Source organism: Gobius niger (genome assembly GCF_951799975.1).
Source record: "Gobius niger genome assembly, chromosome: 7".
In the NCBI taxonomy this organism is placed as follows: domain Eukaryota; kingdom Metazoa; phylum Chordata; class Actinopteri; order Gobiiformes; family Gobiidae; genus Gobius; species Gobius niger.
The window spans coordinates 13691816-13713796 of NC_136858.1; the positions used below are offsets into that span (position 1 = coordinate 13691816).

General features: G+C 41.5%; 1 protein-coding gene across 7 annotated transcripts in view; it reads left to right on the forward strand.

Moving 5' to 3' along the window:
* zmiz1a (zinc finger, MIZ-type containing 1a) overlaps nucleotides 1–21981 on the forward strand; it is a 203508-nt gene that overhangs the window by 151645 nt on the left and 29882 nt on the right. For 6 of the 7 annotated variants that reach the window (XM_079559888.1, XM_079559891.1, XM_079559886.1 and 3 more), the window contains 2 exons: nucleotides 1897–2010; nucleotides 9134–9239. In XM_079559888.1, coding sequence (XP_079416014.1) covers nucleotides 1897–2010; nucleotides 9134–9239 — 220 coding nt within the window. Of the gene's footprint in view, nucleotides 1–1896; nucleotides 2011–9133; nucleotides 9240–19497; nucleotides 19845–21981 lie in introns of those variants that run through there. The other variant, XM_079559892.1, reaches the window with a different exon arrangement.

Consider the following 21981-nt stretch of genomic DNA (forward strand, 5'->3'; position numbering starts at 1 on the left):
GAGCTGAGGGCTGCAGGGTGTTGTTTTGGTTTGGGGAAAGCCTCTGGCTCCGAGCCAGCTGCTCTGCTGTTTTTCACGGAGCAGGTAGACATGAGAGAACAGCCTGATCCCCGACTAACCTGAAAAAGCACTAAGTTGGTCCATCATCGCAGAGGACAGTCTGTCATGTGTCAGGATGTTTCTGTTCCCCCCTCCTCCTCCTCCTCCTCAGCATTCTGTCCTCATCCAACCCGGAGCACAACAACAAGCTCCTCTTTAAAGTCACTGTCCTCCCCCTCACGCTGGAGCTGTCAGCCTGAGTCTGTGGCAGTGCTGTGGAGGGAGACAGACAGCCCCTGCCGCGCTGCTTCTCATGCCCCTCTCACCGCCCATCAAGCAGCAATAATGCCAGATTATATCACTCCTCTAGAACACTCCTCTCCCTCACTCTCTGCACTTGTCTTCATCAGTCAGAGTAGTGCGAGGTCCAGCGCTAACTCTCTGAGGTCTAATCTCCCCATCACAAAAGGCTAGTCACTCACGGCCTCGCCTCATACTCATGATATCATCAGGGGCTCTCAGTAGGAAGCCGACGATCCTGTCATGTTCGCCCCTGAAGAGCTGCCCTTTTCAAAACGCTCACCTCTGCCGCCCCTAAAGACAATAGCCCTACCTTCTGCGCGGACCGTCCACAAAACAAGTGACTTTAGCCCCAGATGAGAATAATAAATACTTTCAAGTGGGCTCAGTCTAGCCGAAAGAGCTCTGCGGACATTTCAGAGCTATTAACCTCCTGAGCCGTAGAAAAGGGAGCCCCCGAATTCAAAAACGTGCATTGTGTCGTGCCAAGCCGAGACGTTTTCAGACAGTGCGAAGAAAGAGTCGAGCTGTTTTAGGCCCGACTGAACAAGAGCCGGGGCCTCAAAGAGATTAGACGACACACCGGTGGCCATATTGAACCAAAGCGCTGCCAGAACGAAGGTTAGCTTCTAAGACGACCAGCAGACTTCTACTAGTACCCGGGCGGCTCCGTGAATGAGAAGACGAATTGGAGGGAAAGATGCAGTGCACTGGGGTGTTGCCAAAAGAGATTAACAGGAAACACTGGCATCTTTGTTGACATGTCGGAGTGAGCTTCGCCGCACAATGCAATGCAAGCCAGAGTGGGCGGTTATAGAAGAGACTGGAGGTCCTTACAGGGTCGTGCCAAAGTACAACACACAAATCCAAGCTGGTTTAGAAGTAAAACTGCAATGGAAACGATTTGGGTGACTGTTTTTTTTCCAGTAGATACAGACGGAATCGGCCTTAAATGGTAGCGATTGAAGATGTCCGAGGGAAAACAAAGAGGGACAAGGACTACTCTTTCACCAATCACAAATGCTGAATTATAGTTTATACTAAATAAAGACACAGAAATATGGAAAGGAGCAAAGTGTTTCAACAGCCCATGAATGCATAAATGACGGATAATGCCAACCATAATGCGAACGTGCTACATGCTAAACGCTAACTTTGCCTGTGGGTTTTCACTTCTACTGCTTCATTTTCAATACCAGAATCAGACAAGACGTTGACACGAAACTGATTTTGACTTAACTACATTTGTGTGCGCTTAATATGCTCATAGTCCGCCAGAAAACGTGGAAAACTTCTGATTCCCAAAACAAGCTTTCCCTTTGAATACCATTACCATTCTTGGGACTGTCTCATTTCTCTCCTTGACTTCTTTGTTGTTTTGCCAATGGGTTAAGGTCACGCCAGCTGCCAACAAACATGGTGGATATCAGCCCTGAAATTTCACACATGACACGCAATCTTTATTTAAACAATGCACCATTTGGACATAGCAAAGAAAAACCCTCTTATTTCCACATTGTTTGTGACAGAGTCTTTCTCTACCTTTCGTTTCCGCAGCACTTACAGAATCCGGCCAACTTCCACTCGGCAGCGACGGAGCTGCTAGACTGGTGTGGAGATCCCCGGGCCTTCCAGAGACCTTTCGAGCAAAGCCTCATGGGATGTCTGACGGTACGTAAACACCAATTATGTCTTTTAGGTACTTTTTTAGCACCAAAACAATAATTAACTTGAAAGAAATATGAGCTGTCCACTTCAATGTGTTTTTGTTCTAGCCCAGACGGTGACGAAAATTCACACCAGTTTGTTTTCATCAGATAATTTAGAGTCCGCTGGGATTTTTTTTTGGGCCATTCTGCAACTTTTTAACCCTTTTGTCGACTATTGTGGCACTTCTTGCCCCGGTGCTTCCTCTTTGACGTTGACTTCTGCCAAATCGTGGCAGAATTATTTTTAAATTTTTTTATTGTTTCGTTTGTCTCGTACAAAATTAGAATTCAGATTTACAACAATATATCACTAACAGTCTATTGTAAACAATAGACACAACTTCTTTTATTATTTATTTTTAGCTTGTTTCATACATGTTTTGCAGCTTATTTATAGAGTCCACCTTATGCTTTTTTTTTTTCCATGTGTCATTTCAGCACTCAATTACAAAGCACACAATTATACTTAAGATGTTTCTAGTTTTCCCTGGTTCGACCATTTTCATGATGTTTTATATTTCACTTCCTTATTGGACATGGGCAGTAAGTGACATACTGTACACAGAGGTCAACTTTAACACTGTTACTGTAACTGAACACCCACAAATGGTCACGTTTGATGGAAAAGAGCTACTCTTTCACCGATTACTCTACCACTACTTAAACAAACACTGAATTATGGATGTATTTCCTACAAAATAAAGATACAGGAACATGGAGAGGAGCAAAGTGGTCCAAATTTGTACATATTACAGAGAATGCTAGAAATAATGCTAAACGTTAGCTTCATGCTACATGCTAACGCTAGCTTTGAGTGCCGATTTTTCACTTCTAGCGTGCAATCTGCTCTGTCAAAACAATCATGCAAATCTGAATGTGTTTATAGTCTGTGTCTAAATGTTTAAAAGAGAGAAATAGGCCACGCCCCCCGTCTGTAGCTATGAGAAATAAGTGAGTCCGAATTCTATGGAACTATCTCTCTATGTCACACAACTTTTTTTCTATTAAATTTGCCGCTTCACAGTAGAAAAATCATGATTAATACATACCACAGATAATATCCATCAAGCTAAGTCATCAAATGGACTTTAAGGTACTCAAAAGTATTTTACAAAGCCTGAATAAGGCACAGTACGGGACACCTTGTGATGTGTGTCAGTTACAGCCTCGGCGCACTTGTATTGAGCGGTTGTCCCGGCCGGCTGCTCAGTCCGCTCGGGTTCAGCAGCAGAGGTTAAAGTCCTTGTCACTGACACACACACACACGCCGGGGTAGCAGGCTTAAACAGGGCTGTCGGGAGACGCTCACCTCTGGCTATCCCTTTTCACTTCACTAGCCACTGCCGCGCATCGATCGGGGGCGCGGGGCAAGGAGAGGTGGCCCCCGACAAATCCACACCAGTTGTCCGATGCAACATGGGAGGCGTAGAGACACTGTTGAGAGTTTTAGACGGGTTTCTTGGTGTGAGGACATATGTGGCAAAGGCTAAGTGCTTCTGAAACTGTATTGGCACTATTTTTTTATTTGTCGTTTTTTTTTATTTTGGAACACAAATAAATAGGCTATTAGAAAGACGCGCTGATGCTAAATTCTGTCAACACTTTTAAAGTAATGCCCTCCAAAGCCTGGGGACCAATGTCTTCCTTGATTGGAGAAGTATTTTCCTCAACTGGAGTGGTAGCGTGAGCGAACAGATACGACTCCTTTTAATGTGCAAATGGTAGGAAGCTCCTCACAGGCTGATAAAGAGCTGTACAATAGTCTCAGCATGGGGCCGCAGCTATCAGCCAAACTGCCCTGTCTGACTCAACGGCTTAACTTATCCTTTCAATTACTGCGTGCAACAAGTCGGGGCATTCTTTAAGGATTCAGTCCTACTCTCTGTGACTTGCTTGAGGAAAGGCCTTTTTTCCATTATGCCTGTTTTATTAAGTAGCAGAGATGACAACACATTGATTACTCTACAGACTTATTTTAAAGGCCCTGTACCTTTTTGTAGTAGTGTATAAGGATGGGGCAAAGGCAGAGGATAACTTTCCCGACAATAAGTGTACCTTAACTTGAACCTTAAAACCAGAGATTTTGGGGGAAAAAATATATTTAGCATCTTTTGTGAACCAGTAAGCTAGTTGTTAGCAATATAGAGCTCAACAGTCCCGCCCACTTTTGCTCATTTGGCAAGTAAAAATCCCATAATTTTTTTCCATTGAAATATTAAGAATGACGGAGGCTAATCAGCTATGCGCTAACTACAGACCATAGCGCGGATATTTAATGCATTTATAACTTCGGATTATAACATTTTTGATAAATCTTCATTTTAAAATTGAGCGTTTAATGTCCGTGAGTCATCATAGATTAGCTGCATTCGCTCTTTTAAATTCTTGTTATTAACGTTTTTCAAAAGTCAATGGAAAAACTGAATGGGATATTTACTTCCAGCACCAGACAAAGGACCCGGAAGTGGGCGGGACAGTGTTGAGCTCAGTTGTGACTGCTGAACTCTGTTTTGCTCGCTAAAAGTCATGAAACTTGAATTTGGATCTCAACTTAAGGTGTCATTGTTTGTAAACAAAACAAAATCCGGTACAGGGCCTTTAAAATCAACTTTTTTTCCCCCCACAGTAATGTAAATAGACTCTATACAACAATCTGTTTCATTGCTATTTTTGAACATACATAAGAGTTTAAGTTTGCGGTAAAGAAAAAGTGTAGATCATCATCACACTTCAACATAATGCAGAAATAAACAGAGGGGTAGGAATACTTTCCGAACGAGATGTAAAACAAGGAGATTATCCAAATTCATAGACAGACCAAAGGATTATGACATAACAAGGCGGTCATACTTGCACCATTTTCTAAAACCCTTGCAACATAAGCTAAATGTAGGAGTGCGTATTGTGTCTACTCCCACAAGGAACCACATCCGCCATCCTCTCGGAGCGGACAGGAAGAAATAAAGCGCAGTTGTTGTTTCTTCTGACAAACGGATAAATAAAGACTCAGACTGAGCGGCTCTGTCTCCAATCTGTATGGTTCGCTACGATTAAGCTGCGAAGGGGCTTATGAGGTGAAGAATTGACAAATCTGTGACGGCTTTTGAGCTGTCTGTTCCGCCATTGGCATTTGGAGTGGTTCGGATCTATTTAATCTTAAATAATAGTTAGCATTTGATAGATTGAAAAATGTATAACACTTCTTTTCATGACAGATCTGTACAAATTAAGGCTGAACTCGCTTCTTTACGAGATACATGTTTTCCCAAGATGCCGTCAAGTTTTTTCAGCTTTGGTGATATCGTTCAGAAGGTTACATTTGAGCAGAGAGCTAACTGAAGCCTGGGTTTGATAAATAGCCTCTATGCTAACCCTAATATTAAGTGCGTAGGGCTGGGTATCCTTACATGTTTTTCGATACCAGTCCTTTAACGATTCTTGGTTTTCAATACCGATACCTGAACGATACTTTTACCGATACTTTTCCCAATACCTTTTCCGATACTTATGTCGTCTAGAACCAGAAAACAGAGCAATGCTGTGGAAGATATGCAAATTTGCAATATTGGGTTAATCTCCAATGTCAAGAAATGTCTGAAAAATGGCGAATAATTTGGGGGGGGGGAAATGGCAAAAATAGGGAAAAAATGGGGATTAAATTGGGTAAAAAATGGGGGGAAATAGTGAAAATATTTGTCTTAAAAAATTAGGGGGAAAAATTGGGAAAACGAGAAAGGATGGGGGAAAAAAAAAAAAAAAAAAAAATTGAGGGGGGAACAAAAAATTGGGGGGAAAATGTCACTTCTTTAAATGCTGTCACTGGACCAACAACATCAAAACTTGGATCTAAAGATATATATTAAAAAATCGGTACCTGCTTTCATTTTTTCGATACCAGTAGTACCTTTTTTTCCCCACAGTTTAATGGTACCCAGCCCTGTATCTTGCGGCATTTCTATTTGAATAACTGTGTTTGCGATACAACCCGTATTAGCAGCTAGAACCTAAACGTTTGCACATTCATGTCTATATGAGCATTAGCAGAGGCTTTACTCAGGAGCCATCGTATCTACTGCAGCGACTTAACAACCCTCCTCAGCCCGTCTCGCTGGCACCTCTCCTGACCTCGTTGGCGCTAATGTGTGTTTTGAGGTCGGGGGGAGAGGCTGCGTTGTCACAGACTAAAGCGCGGCGGTCTCCGTATTGATAATGATTTATGATTTACCTCGGTCCCCGTGGTGCTGTTTTATGTCACAGCACATCTCCTCCAACATCACCGTCCCACGGCCTGCTTCACGTCCCGTTAACGTTCAGTGCCGTTTGAAGTCATTAACACCGGCGGATTACTCAAATCTCACTGCTTGGGGCTGGCTATCGTCCAGATCAGAATGAGGGTGGCTGACCTTTGTCCACCTAAGGGACGGCAGATAAAGGAAACATATTTTTAATTTAATGCTCATATTACTCAGACAGTCATGTTTCATGAGATGTAGACAGTGGAGGGTCAAAGACATGTTGCCGTAACCAAACGGGGTTGAGGATTGGAGAAAAATAGATTTTTGCAATTTATGTTTTTATTATTTGAGCTTTTATCCTTCTTTTTTTTTTACATAATAATCCTTAATCTGTCCGTGGCTTAGCTGCTGCCCTCAGTTGACAGGCAAGTGGTTTGATGATTCAAAAATAGATCTGTATTTGCTTTGGTAATGTTGAGCAATATGGTCAGAAATCTTCAGTCATTCACTTCTGCCTTATCATAATTACTTCCGACGAGTGTAATAATATTGACCGTGTGCCGCATGAGTACAAAAATCCATCTTGGAAGGTTCATTGCAACAACAAGAACTTGATACCAGTAAATGACACGGCAGCGACGGAACAATGCGAGGTTTGCTGCTACATTCTTTCAAACACAAGTGGCATTTTCAATCCCTGGGCCGGGGAACGAATGAGCCTAAAAGTAAATACTTTCTCTATCGAGATATTACTTGATGCAATATACATATCACATCACTTAAAGGGACTAAACGGAGTTTTAAAATGTTATATTCACCACAACTGGCTCTAAAGTCCTGCACTGTCACTCAAGGAGTTGTTTCTTCAGGTCCGAAGTGCCGTCATGCATGAGCTTAACATAGAAGGTGCAGTTACATGTATGACCTGAGATAGCAGCAGTGAGTATAAAATGGCCAACTTGCATCTAGCCCCTTTAAGTCGTCATCTGACTGAGATCGACACATTTTTTTGCAAACTAAGCCAAAAACAAACAATGCATTGAACTTTTGTTAAACATTAACTGCCTTAGTTAAATTTTAGTCTTGTTTTGGTCCTGCTGTCGTCTTTCTTTAAGTCTTTTTTTCACACAATTTGCTGAAAAACTAGTCACTAATGATTTGTGTTGAATTAGAATGGAACATATCGTGTTGAAATGGTTTGGTAAAATATCACTGTAATATCGTTATCGCGATATTTCACAGCCACATCGTATATCGCAAGTTACTTAAATATTGTTCAGCCTTAAATATAATGTACACGTTTATATCACAAGTTTCCTTTATGATGCAAGGGCCCTTTTTTAGTATATAGCTGCGACCACTCCATTTACAAAGTCAACAAAGTGGTTGACCTTTGAGCTTTACCCCAAAGACAGAAGTTTCCCACACTGATGCACACAATCTTTTGGCCTATTCCCCGCTCGTCTGCCAAGGTGAAAAGAAAGGCTGCAAATGTCGATCCACACTGCCCGGTGGTGAGTGTGGTTTGGCCGCTCATCTCGTGCAGAGGTTGAAGCAGTCATCACTGACTTACAGACTCCACATTAATCTCACTTTGTCTGTCTGAGGAGCAGGATGTGCCCGTGCCCATCCTCCAGTGAACTTCAATGAGAGCAATGACTCAGAGTATTACCACTGTTTGGAAAGTGAAAGGATTACAATGCCTTAACGGGGGCTTACGCTTTTAGCACTCATTTAACAGAGTGGACGGCTTTGTTTATGTATAAGGAGGCAAATTAAACAGAACCAATTGATTCGCTTGTCATGTCGAGACCCCATCTGCATCCGCCGCATTAACAACAATGTGGCGGTAAAACGAGACAGCGTGTTTTGTTTTTTTGTACTCATAGCCAGTAGTAGCAGTAATGTATTTCTCCCTCTTGCAACTTCTAGGGTTCCTGGGCTTTTCCATAATAATAATCCAATTGAGATTTTAGAATTTAAAAAGCATTTGACCAAGTACAGCCAACGGTGTTCTTCCATGGCTCTTTCTAGATTATTATACACTAACATTAGCTTAACAATGAAGATAATGTATGTGTTTTAAAATCTTTGCTCGTTCCCACTAAAATGGCCGATTTGCAACTTTAAAACTTAAACATTTCGAGTCATTTGAGGAAAATGAAGACTCCTGTGCACTTTTTGCGTTTGCTTTCAAAATATTTGCTGTTAGCTGTTAGCAGGCTAGTTGTTGTTAGCATTTCCGGGATTGGAATGAGTTGGACTGTAGTTAACCGTTCATACTTGCATACACTTGCAAGGTCAAGTTGATGACAGGTTTCATGAACAGAGAAAAATAATTAGTTAAATATAGATAGTTCTAAAGCAGTAAGTAAACCAACTGAGAAAATAAGGCATTTACTTTGCTTGTACTGCTACATCACATTGCTTCGATATCACTTTAAGATAAGATAGCCTTTATTGATCTCACAATGGAGAAATGTACTTGTTACATTCAGCTCTTAGAAACACTCAGGGTGTGCAAATAGGCAGAAAAATGTGCTTGTTACTGCGAAGTATCTAGCGTTGCTCTGATTGGTTGATTCCGTCTGTCAATCACGCCTACCGGGAAATCGTTGAGATCATGATTGCTCCCAGACTGTATGTCTTTGAAATATCTATGAAAAAGCATGTAGTTTGGCAAGTACTACTTCATCCACACTTCAAATGCTTTGGTTATCCCTTTACTGACCCCTTGTGGCTGGAGTTGGTATCCACAGGAAACGCTAAAAGAAAAACATCCTCTTTTCTTTTTCCCTCCCTGAAGCTGTCAGTGGTGTCTTCCTAACCATGTCCGCTCCTTCCCCGCAGGTGGTGAGCCGGGTCGCCGCGCAGCAGGGCTTCGACTTGGACCTGGGCTACCGGTTGCTAGCGGTGTGCGCGGCTAACCGGGACAAATTCACACCCAAGTCGGCAGGTAAGGGAGACCTCTGAACCCCGCTATGCTACGCTAGCCGTTGCATGATCCCATTTTTGCTGCCGTTGATTTGCTCACAGTGGACAGTGCATCGCTTCCATGCCGCTTTATTGACTTGTTGAAAGAAACCATTTTTATCGCTTCCAGTCATGTTCCACTCAGCGTTTTTTAAATTGTGTTAGTCTCTTCAAGGCATGAGATTACTGTATAGAGGCTTTTTGCGCTTGCGGGCACTCGTTTTATGTACTGTAACTTAATACTATTTTAATATCTGGATAGTTTTCTTGCCTGTATTTCAAACCACAGCAACCACCGATTATAATAGAGGCTGCCCATTGAGAATTGTAATGTCAGATATTTTTAGGCCTCATGAAAAATGAATGGTGTATTCAAATGAGCGTGCCAGGTGGTAGTTGTGCGCCGAACCTTGGAGCAGATTGGTTTACCAAATCAGATTCTTCTTTGTACGTTGCTCCGTTTTAAGCCCTCGTGCAGTTATTTAAGAGGCATTTGTTAAAGCGAAGCCTGTTGAAGAGGGAAAAGGGAGAATTGAAAGGGAGATAGATGGAAGTAAGAGGTGTCACTGATGTGAGCCGGGCCACTCGCTCACTCTGACAAAGTCCTGACAGAGCTGTAGACTCACATTTGGGAGCTGAATTCATCGGTTTAACCTTAGTGAGTGAGACTGTGTCTGACTGTTGAGTTTGTCCATTAAGCTGAGAAATGCGTAGTTTATAGTGAAAGATCATTGTGCAATGACAGTGAAAGATTTATTTGCAAGTTCCCTGGAAAATACGATCCGGAGACTGCAGAGGGGGATTTAAAATTGTTCAGTAAAATGTCTGTGGCAAGTGTTATTTAAATGTAAAACTTGCAGCTGTTGTAGCATTGTGGTTTTGTTAAAGTTTGTTTTAGCTTTGGCTCATGTTAAATTGTACTTCTTAAGTTTAAAAAAGTAAGTGCTTTATTTGTCAGTGTACAATTATGTAACAAAATTGCGCTGTTGAGTTAGTCCTGAGCCTCTGCGACTTGACCGGCATGTTTTTGGAGGCCGGAGAACCTGCCTTCAGTCTCCTCTGATCCTCTGAAACGGTGCTCTGCCTCCTGGGTTTGTCCCTGTTTCAGAGCGTGGTGTCCTGCACTGGTCAGCTCCTCCACCTCCTCCTTCCTCTTCCTCCTGCGCAGGTCCCTCCGCTCCATCTTCTGGGAAGAGCCTAACAGACAAATAGATGCATACTTTAAGAGTAGGAGGAGTAAAAATGAGTCAACTGATTATTAAAAAGTATTTGTTGCAAAGACTGCATAAGCACTGAGTAACCATTATACTTGCAGACAAACATTGTGAAAACTGTTATGTGTCCTGTTAACACGGTATGGACATTTTGTAAAGGTAAAGATTACTCTGACAAGGCATAATGGAGCAAGTGCAAATTAGAGGAAAGAAAAGATATGAATCTGTTGATCTCACACTTGTTACATCAGCTCTATGTCACAGCATCAGCACCAATTGACAATTAACTTCAAATCATAGCAACGCTGGCCAAGAAGTGACTTCCTGTTTCGATCCACCACGCCAAAATAAAAGCACACAACTCGTCTCATTGATTAGTTCAGCAGGTACTTGCAACATTACAAGAATATAATTTAATTCACACATTTTAAGTGTGAATAGTTGCCTGTGAATAGTTAGGCAGGATGAAAGTTGAGCTAATGAACTGCTGAACTAATAACTAAGATGGTGCTTTTATTTTGGTGTGCTGGATCGAAGCAGGAAGTCACTTCTTGGGCGGTGTTGTTATGATTTGAAATTATGCACAGAGTCAATTGCGACAGAAGCTAAATGCATTATTATTTGCATCTACGCAATTCTGTTGTACAATTTAATACACTTCAGTGTCAGGTGTCAGTGTCAGACAACTCTCCAATGTTCTACACTCATTCTGACAGCATCTACATTTAATAGCAGCCCAAAATATCTTGCTCCTACTCTGTGAAAACGTGTCCGAATTGAACAAACTTCCATTGCTAAAACCCTTCCAGCTGATGTTGTTTCAAAGCAATAAAGAGCTTTATAACGCTCCTTACAAACTGTAATGTGTTTAAGCGCAAACACATTACGAAGAAATGCCAGAAATGCCTGTTATTTCTGTCTTGCTTGAGTCTTTCCAGCGCTGTCAAAGGCGCATCTCCAGAAGGTAAATATCCTCTTTCAGACGCGTTTGCAAGCATCTTACAGGGAGGAGCGTAAGTGGGCAGACAGCGTGGCGTATTGATTTGTACATTTCTCTCTTTCTTGTCTGTGCTCCCGCGTCGGGGTAATGCGATTGTTTGTCCAAGGCATGGCTCGGACCGGCCATGATGCTTCTGGGATCTAATGCGAGAAGGCACGAGCTTTCAGGAAAAGGGGGCTGTTTATGCGCACTGGGTAAATGGGAACTGTAGATTGTTGTGTAATTATATGGAGAGAAAGGAGGGGAGAAAGAAAGACACAGCGTGGTGGTGGTGGTGGGGGGGGTTGTAGATATGATGCGATGCGGCCCGACGTCAGATGAGACAGACAGGCAGATGTGACTCAAGGCGAAGCGTATGGAGGCAGCATCTATCTTACCGCCAGCTCCAGGATGACTGTCTCAGAGAGCAGACCGGAGGGCGGCGTGAGATGAATACAGGCTCCAGACCGATAGAAGGAACGCTGCCGACTGTCCAATCAGAAAGCCACAACCTACCAATACGACAGACATCAAAGTAACAAAACAAAAACTCAACAGTCTTGAAACACAGGTCCTTTCTTGTGGATTCTTTGTGACCTTAAAATAGTTATTGATAGCCCATGCTCACAGATTTTTCTTCTTCTGTATTACTTCTGAGACTACAAAGAGGCTTTAATATTTCATTCCTATACTCTTACCAATATGTTTTTAAGCAACTGAAAGATTTAAATGGGATAAAAAAAACATGATGTCAAATATCGATAATAACTGACACAAAATCAGACTTTTTTTGAAAGTTTCAGGGCCCTGTCAGCTGAACTCATGATTTGTATTACACTCATGTGTTATGCTCATTACTACCATGCAGCAGCCACCAATCATATCAACCAAAACTCAGAGAGGGCGGTACCCTATCCAGTTCTTTTATAAGATCAAAACAAAGCTCACTAATCGTTTTCGTCGCAGTGTCTTCAGTTTTCCACCTTTATTTGGCAGTCGAATTCTCAACGATCTGTAATAGCAGCACATTTATATTATGATAACATTTTATCCCGAGAGACTGTTATGAAGAGCAAAACTGGTCAATACTGAAGCAAGTGTTGCTCTACAAAGTTATCAAAAGTTGCAAAACACAGCTGAGCCACTATCCTCTGAAGACCGCTTTCTCTCCAGTCCTCCTCGGGTTTATTTTTTGAAACTTTCTTATTGCCAGGCCTCGATTGTGTATCTAATTGTGCGTGTGCAGCACATCTCCCACAGTCTGCATGGCGACAGAGGGCTGGAGCTGACACCGGAGAGCCCCGTGCAGGAGCAGGAGTCTTGGATGCTCTCCCTCCCTCTCTCTCTCTCCCTCCCTCCCTCTCTCTAGCTCTCAGTCCTCCAGGGAGCAGCCCCATCTTCAGACCGGGGATCAATCACACTGACGCTGCCTTTCTGAGCGGTTAAGAAACGCATTCATTCAAAACAGTGGCATCTTCCTATCTGTTCAAAGTTTTATATGAAGATTTTCCAATAGAATAGTCTGGAATGGAGAGGCTTCGCTCCGCCCAGGAATCCACAGCAGTATCTCCTTTCTCTGAGGAAGAAAAGCCACTCTGCCACTCATCCGTAGACATATTTTGCTCAAGGCTTTCAAATGTTTTAAATAATGGCCCTCTGTAGGCCGCAGCAGGAATGACACTTGATAAAACAGTGCATGCAAGCTTTTATTTTATCTAATGACATGCTAACAGATGGACAGTGCTGTGATGAATGGGTCCGGTGACGCAACTAAATCCAGGAATTACAGATATGAGCACTTTAGAAGTAGAAGAAGAAACAGTCAAATTGATCAAAGCGCCGTGAATGAATTGAAATGCTACTCCGGGCGTGTTTTTGATGAGGCAACATCGGATTTTCGCTATAGTTTTTCTGTTTCATCGATTTCCCGGGGAATCCTTTGTGTGAGTGCGGAGGCTCCCCGCTTCAGCCCGCGCTGTGCTTGTCCAGTGAAGTGCTTGGATTTGTAGCAGCAGCAGCAGGCTGGAGCTGATGAGCTGTCTGGAGACTGCGGCCCTGCAGTGTGGCCGGGGGGGATTAGTGTGTGGCTCTAATCTTGAATCAGTCACCGAGGAGACTTACCTGCTGTTAGCCTGCTCAGCTAGCATTAGCACTATTAACACTGTGCAGCTTGACCGCCAACTCCTACCGCAGTGCTTTACAAGTAGAGCCAAGTCATTTTCACCGCACATTTTCTTGCAAATTGCGCATTTTAGGCATGCGTAGCAGCATTAGAGCATGAAATAATAACTGTGTGACAAAAAAGAATGTTCATTTAAGAACTGTTTTGTGTTGAATGGTTCTGAAGCACAAAGCATTTGTAGGTGTCTTTAAAGGAACAGGCCACCGTTTTCACATACTGAGATATGTTCTAACCTGAGCTTAGACGAGTTGATGCGTACCTGTTTGGTCTTTGTGCCCGTGGAAGAGTGTGGTCACTTCTAACTTCACCCCGTTTGGAGCTATAGGAACACATTTTGCGTGACTGAGCACACGCACAAAGACCAGACAGGTACGCATCAACTTGTCTAAGCTCAGGTAAGAACATATCTCAGTATGGAAAAATGGTGGCCTGGTCCTTTAAGAGATCTACGCTAAAAATCAAGCATGTAAGTCTAATCTATATAATTTTGTGTTTGAAAAAAAAGAAATGAAATATTACCAAAAAATTAAATGGATTGATAGGATAGCATTGTGTATATTTTTGCCATTTCGCTCAACCCACTTCAGAAAACATCATTACAATCTTCCAAAACAGCAATTTCTATCCTGATAACTCGTTTAGCTTTTTCTACTTTTTATCAGTGTGTGATTTAAAAGCTCCCTCTCCAGAAATCCTCTTAGACTTGTTGATGTTTTGCAGGCTGTAATCTAGGGTCTGAAGCGAGCCGACTTCAAACTGTGAGCTTCATTAGATAATAACCACTGTATACGCCCCGGAAGACTCTCAGCTCTTGGGTTTCACTTACAGCATCGCACGAATCAGATTAGCCTTATATTTTTTTTATCAATGGTTTCTTTCCACGGCTATCTTTTCAATTGGATCACACTGTGTTACTCTCTCAATAGGAAAACCTGACTGCTGTCATGTATTATCACCGACTCTTTTGTGCTAGCTTCTCTAGGATTTAATTAGATGAGAGCACGTGTTGAACTTATACTGTTTTGGTAGCGGCAAGACTTGACATGCTCCGGGTAAAGCTAGCTGCTTTTGGAATTGTTGCCATGCTTTAAAGACTTGTGATGTTTACGGTGATGCGGGTTCCTGCTTGTATAGTCTGAAATGCTGTGTCAGTCGTTTATAAGGTGCATAACACGAGATAGAAAAAGATGTGCGGTAATAAAAGTGTTAGAATGCGACATGTTGTTCTGTATTGCGGCTTTTAAAAACGTATTTCCATTGTACTCAAGGTTTTCAAAGTTGTTGAGTCAAAGAACCCTGTCCAGTTTAGAATTAACCCAACGGCGAGAAGACTTGGATTAGAGTCAACACTTTGTACTGACAAGAGTGTGAATGAACCACGCTGTAAAAAGCAAAGTAAGCCAAGGTAATTGTAGCGACATGACCACTAGCAAATTGATGCTTCTTAGTAGAGGCAGTTACTGGAATCCATCCAGTGTAAAGGACTTTGGCAGCTTTTTCAGCACCAACACTGATAACTTGAGGCTTGAGAATTTGAGAAAGTAGATCATTCATTGTTCCTGTAAGGAAATTGGTTTGCAGTGAGCGAGTGAGTGAACGCATTCAAACAAGATGTTTTTTCCACACTAAATCCATGCCACACCGAGTAGATGACACCTAAAATAAATCCAAAAGACAAAATGATCTGATTATCAACTGATCCAAATACTGTGTGCTGACAGTCATTACATCATAGACTCTGAAGTAGCATAAACTAAAAGGCAAACATTGAGACCTTCTGCAATGGCCTCTACATACATTTGAACACATTTTACTAGCTGCAGTGATCAAAACATGTCTCGGGAGAGCAAAACTAATTAAGCGACTGAATTATAAAGGTTAAGAGCTTTCAAACGAGATAACATATTCATATTTGGATGGATTGAATTTGGAGCATCACTACTTTTTGGTTTCAACTGCTTACATAACAACTTGAAACTGAGCCATTTGTTTGTTTTCAGAAGAAGATTACCAAACAGGTTTATTTAAAATGTGTTTTTTGATGAGAAAACGTCATTAGAGCATGCTTAAAAAGTCAGAGCATAAACTCTGTGACATTTGTTGTATAAGATCTTTCTTTGACTGATTGGTTCATGGGAGATTGTAGCCCGGCGCGTGTTTCTTGCTCCTCGTCTTGGCGCTGCAGATTTGCTGACAGCCATCAATCACCGGGGCAGGCTCAGAGTGCGATGTGGAGCTCCACTTGAGCAAAACAAGCGCCTGGCTGCGTGCGCGGTGACAGAAAACTTCCAGGGCGCGGCTAAAGCTGAAACCTACTCTCTGTGAACTAAATCAGCCAAGAGTTCAAGCACTGGACTTTCCCAAACGCCGAGGAGGGTTTTGAAGAAGAAACGCGTATCCTGTTACGAACATAAGGGAATTTGGACTTTTAATAGTTTGTGGTTTATACAGCAAAGTATGGAAAGTGTTACTATAGACCTTAGCAACCTCCACACTGAAGACTAAATGTGACTGCCTCGCGTTTGCTGCTTGTTTTAAGTTGGGCAATACAGTATTTTGATTTATGAGCATAGTTATGAGCCTTCAAGGCCATAGCGTATAGAAACCTAATATGTGTGTCACTTATGATGTCATTATCTACAGTATATCGCTGACTCTGTTGTCCCCTCCCTCTCCCGCTGCATTGGAGGCATAAGGCAGCTCAAATTACGCCGTTTCAAACTACTTTCTATAGCATAAAACTGCAAACTCAATATTTTGGGATATTTTAATTCCATTTCTTCACACTTCTTCCTATCTTCAAGTGCCACCTGCTGATGTCATTAGGAAATGTATTTTGACATTTCAAACAGCAGGAATGGACTCTTTCTGATCATTTCAGCGCTCAGATTGTGTCTCGTGGAAATTAGTCCTTGCTAAAAGCTAGCAGTAGTAGATGAGTGCTTACTTTGCCCAAAGATGTACATTATTTTAAGTTACACTGCAAACCAATTTCCTTACAAGAACAATGAATGATCTACTTTCTCAAAGCATAAAATACAGATCACATCTCCTTCTCCATTCACAAGTGTTGCATCGATCTTGTCACCCTGAAGCCCGCCCCGTTGGCCATGTTTCAGCTGCACATGTACAACCAGAGTTCGGTGGTAGCCTCTTTTGTCAGCGACCTAATCAACCTCACGGACTTTTATATTTAATTACTGCTGAGTAAGAGCAGCTCCCTCAATTATTTACGGCAAACACAGTTGTATTTTTAGCCCGCACCCTCCTCTGTGACACTCTCCTGTGGCTTGGCTCAGATGATGAAACCCCTTTGCAACTAAAAGTACCTTTGTATAGGGAAAGCATTGGGAAGTTGTTGTGTTTTTGCCTTCCATTTACTGCCTAATTGGATTGGTTTTGGTCAAATTGCTTCATAGCCAGTTAACTGTTTAATGCTGCTTTATGCAAATTACGTTTTGTTCAGCATATTGTGGGACAAGAGTGGCCAACAACCATGAGATCAGGGGTTCGAACAATGCCTATAAGCTTGTATTTTTATGACACAGTGATTTTGGGCATCTGCTTTTTGCATTTTTATGCTATATCACTTCAGTGTGTTGATGGAATTGCCAAATTTTGCTCATGCTCTAGCTGAAACATGAAGATTTATTGTGAAATTGTTTTTTTCTTCCCTATAAAAATCACTTATCCCAAATTAAAAGGCAGTTTTAGGCCACAGTGCTGCATTCTTAAAGGCTTTAAAGTGATATCAAACTTTGGTAATTTAATTGATTTATTGGGACAAGACAAGGTTACCACTTTCTTCTATACTATTTCCAACAAAAGCTGATTTTTAATACGCACAAGCAGTTCAATTAAATGCTTCTCGATCAAAATGTTGCATATTCTCACTTACTGTCTGCACTCTTGTCACAAACAGGATGTACCAAATGATTTAAATCCTCCTTTTGTACATAGATGACTGATCTCTGCCCCTTCAAACTCGTCTAACCACCTCTCACCTAGCGCCTGATGCATCCGTTTGCGCTGTTCCTTTGCTGCTCAGACCAGGGTATTTGTAATTTTTATGATAATTATTATAAATTGCCATTGAAAAATTATGATTTAGTTAACCGTGCACATTCTAAACAAACCCAAGAACATTAACCATTAAGCGTATTGTGAACGATCTTGTTACAAGCTTGGACACAGCCATTTTCACTTAACTCACTAACTCACCGCAGCTCTTTGTGGGACTTTCTGTCAAAGCAGCTCTACAACAAAACAACTTCCCTCCTCAGTCACAGGGTCAGTGGGCTCTTCCCTCTTACTCACCACAAGTCACATTATGGGCTCAACAATGACACTAGTGTTGTCTTAACCAGACGCTTCCAGGTTACACTGAGTTCGAGGCAGGGGAAAAGATCATGAACTTCACTTCACCCCCTCAGAGATTTTTCAGGAGTGGTAGTAGAGTTTTTGCAGCAGTTCTTACAGGAGACAGGTTTCCCTTCATTGATGGTGATTTAGTGTTTCCTCACCTTTGAAAACACTCCTCTTGGCTTCCTCCTGTACTATAAAATATCTCGGCCGTTTTCAAAGAATTGCGTTCTGATGCCAATGACAGCAGTAAGTTATGTGACTGGAGTATCTTTTAGATGTTTGATTTATACCAGTACACTGTCACTTTGTCTTATAGAAATATTGGCTATAGGCAACTGCAAAACAAGAGTATTTCTCTGTTCCAGTAATTGTCAAAATGTTATTATCCATGCATTTTTAAAGAAATATTTTTTTTTGGTACATTAGCTTTATTGATTAAACTGGTATTAAATCTAAATTTCTTGAACAATAATGACATTTTCCAACTACTTTTATTAAGTTTATCAAGAATACAAAAGCTTTGGTAATTAACAATATAATAATTGGGCATTAGAATAGCATCAAAAAGCATCAAATTTGAGGATGCGTTCATCTGAATATTTTCCACTCCAAGCCAAAAGATAAATACAGAACAATTTGCAAAATGAATGAATAATTAAACCTATAAAGATATTGAAGATGGTGTATGACTTGTCTCCAATAGAAATTCGTTGGTTCAACAATTTGAAAATAGCTTAATTTTTGATCATATCGGCTCCTGTCCCCATCTGAAATGGACATTATCTTTTTCTACAGCCTTAAATCCACCACAGTTCCTTTCCACTTTATTTATACCCTACACCTGTCTTTTTGTTTGTTGCTTTCATTGTTTGTCAAGTTATATTGTTAAACTCACTTTTAACTTTCTAACATCATTTCTAACATCCCATTTGTTCACTGGAATGACACTTTTCAGGGTAACAATAATGCCAACAACAACTTGCCTGGCCGTTCTTGAGAAATAAATGCTTTACACTGAGATCCACTGTGTCTCCTCACAAATGTCAACTTTTGGAGGACAAAACAAAATTAAGGTACACGACCTTTAAAATAAGGAAATAAAGACATAAACGAGAATACGCTAAAAGCAATAAACAAGCACATAAAACAATACATAGAAATAGATCGTAAGAAAACAGAGGACCACACAACTCACGCCACCGTTTAGCGAAAACCACATTCTTTTACTCATTGTCAGTCATTGGCCTAGTGTAAACAAGACCCGCCCACTTCAACAACCCCCTGACAAATCTTCAGCGCCCCTAAAATAAAAATAAAACACACACACAATCCTCCATTCACCGCAACAGCACATCAGAGGTGAGAGAAGCTCACACAGCCGCATATCTCCTCCTCCTATCTGTTCTCCTGTTTGTCTGTGTCGGCCCCTTATCTCCATCCCTCCCCTCCTGGCCCCTCCCTCCCCTCCTCCCCCTCCTCCCCCCTCCCACTGTCTCTCCAGAGTGCGCGGTATATAGCAGGTACAGCAGGAGCCCATTAGCGGACCAGTGCCTGAACTCTGATTGGATAAGCCGAGGAAAGAAACCCGGAGCCTTCCTCTGAATAATTGATGGGCATTGTGCAGACATTGGACAAGGGAGGAAGAGAGAGAGAGAGAGAGAGAGAGAAAGGGAAGGAAGACTAGATCACAGAGAAAGAGAGCAAGAAGATAGGAGAAAACAGAAGCAAGTGAGGGGGGGAAAGCTTAGGAGTGATAAGGTGTAGCAAGCGCTTACAATTGGAGCATTTGGGGTGACAGCGGTGTAAGAAGGATGACATGAGATGCGCCCAGAGTTTGCTCGGTGTGGGGTAAGTGTGTTGTGTTTTTTTTCTTTTTGGTTTTGTTTGACAGGACGGGTTGTGGAGTGCGCCCCACGTGTGCGCACAAACTGTTGTCAGTGCGGTGTTAGAGGAAGTTAAAAATTGGTAGAGGAGGAGGAAGTGGCAGCGGCGTCGGGCTTGAAATGGGAATCAAAATACAGTTGTGCGATGTTGTTTAACTTGTGAGCAATAAACCTGTTTACTTTTTATTTATTTTTGTACTTTTTTTTTTCTTGGCAAGATTTCTCAGACTCTAACAACAGTTAAATGTTTTGTTTTTTTAAACAAAGCTAATTCCAGCATTACTTGTTCTATTGACCTAGCTAGCATCCTCGTGGGCTCTTAGTGAACATTGACAGTTGAGTTCTCCAGTCTGATTGGTTGTTTTTTTCTTTCCTGGTGACATCATTTTCAACTTATATTTTATTGTTGATAGTTGTTGTGAGTATATGAATACTGCAAATACTGTTATATTCTGACATACAGTATATTGTACATACACATACTTAATATACTGTATATCAACATATACTTCTAAAATAGCTCTGCATATAGGCCACAGTATGTCTCCATTTATTTTGACAAATACTTCAAATACTTCTACTGATATTTGTGCACATACTTTTGACTTATACTCATATACTTCTACCTACAGTATAAGTCTGCAATATACTACATCAGCAAATACCTCAAATACGTCTGCATGTACTTACTACAAATCATTCAACACAGATACTACTAATACTTTACTTGTACTTGGACAAATACTTATTGATACTGTACTGATACATTTACAAATACTAATACTAATCTATAAAAGTACAAACTGCAGCAGTTTCTTAAACTTCTTCTATGCCTCAAGTCTAAATACTACGGCTAAGGACTCAGAGTGGCCAGGATCAGGGCAGGTCAGCTGACCACAGGTTGACCTATATGCTGCTTCGTCAGAGGGTCAGCCTGTGCACATGCACACGCTCCATTGGGTCCACCTTTGAAACCACTGCCCGGCCTGACGCTCATGTTAGCCTCTTCACTCGGGTAAGACTCTTCGCTTGGTTACGTTTTACTAGAACTCTGGGTCAACATTACTGCTGACGTCGGGTCAGTCTTGCAAATGCATGTTTAGATCTTAAAAGAATGCTTTCCTGATTTAGATCATTAGATCATTGATCATTTTATTTACTTATGAGACTAATGATTTTCTCAAGATATTTCAGACTGATTGAGACTATTCAGACTAGTTATTTATTTATTTTATTTGAAATGTATTTATTTGAGAGTTAAGCAATATTTGGCACCTATTCATGGGTTACACTCACATCATTTTCCCTATTATGGATAATATGACAAGTCGAAAAGATACAACTAAAATATGTTGAATTTATTGCTTTAGCTGTCAGGAAGCTGAACTCTCCCCTTCCCTCCCTCTGCCGCCTCCTACTGTGTTACATTTTGAACTGAACTGAACTGGAATTTATGGTACTTTTTGAAGCAGTGTCTCTGTCAGGGAGTAATGACCTACTTTCGCGGGGAGTGTGGACTCAGTTTTAAGTTGAAGACCGGTGTTTGCAGCCACCGCCTGTGTGCTTGTCCACTCATTAGCAGAAGAAAGAGGAGGAGGAGGGGAGGGGGAGGGGGAGGGGGCAGACAGTGAAGGGCAGTGCAGTCTGTTCTGGACACCCTGCTTTGGTTACTAAATATGAGCTGTTGTTTGGGGAATATTGTGTACACTTTACTACCTCTACTACTTATTTTTCCTGGTTTGTCATTTTGTTTGTGGTGTTTATTATTTCACTTACTTGTTGGACATGAAGAGATAGATATTTCCATAACTGTTGCCATGTAACCATTCTGTACCAGTGAGCCTTGACCTGTATTAGATCCTGTTTATACATACATCAAATTGCTTATTTCCATCATGACTTCAATTGGGCATTGAGTGCACTGTGAATTGCATTGAAATGACAAATTAGCAGCGTGGCTATTCTCAACGCATTCAGACAGGCAGTTTAAGCACTATATTTTCTTTCAGCACCTGGTTTTCAGTTTTGCTGAAAATTCTTGGATTTGGTGTCTGACGCTGATAACATTAGTGAATGAAGCAAACAGCAGTAATGTTTTTGCC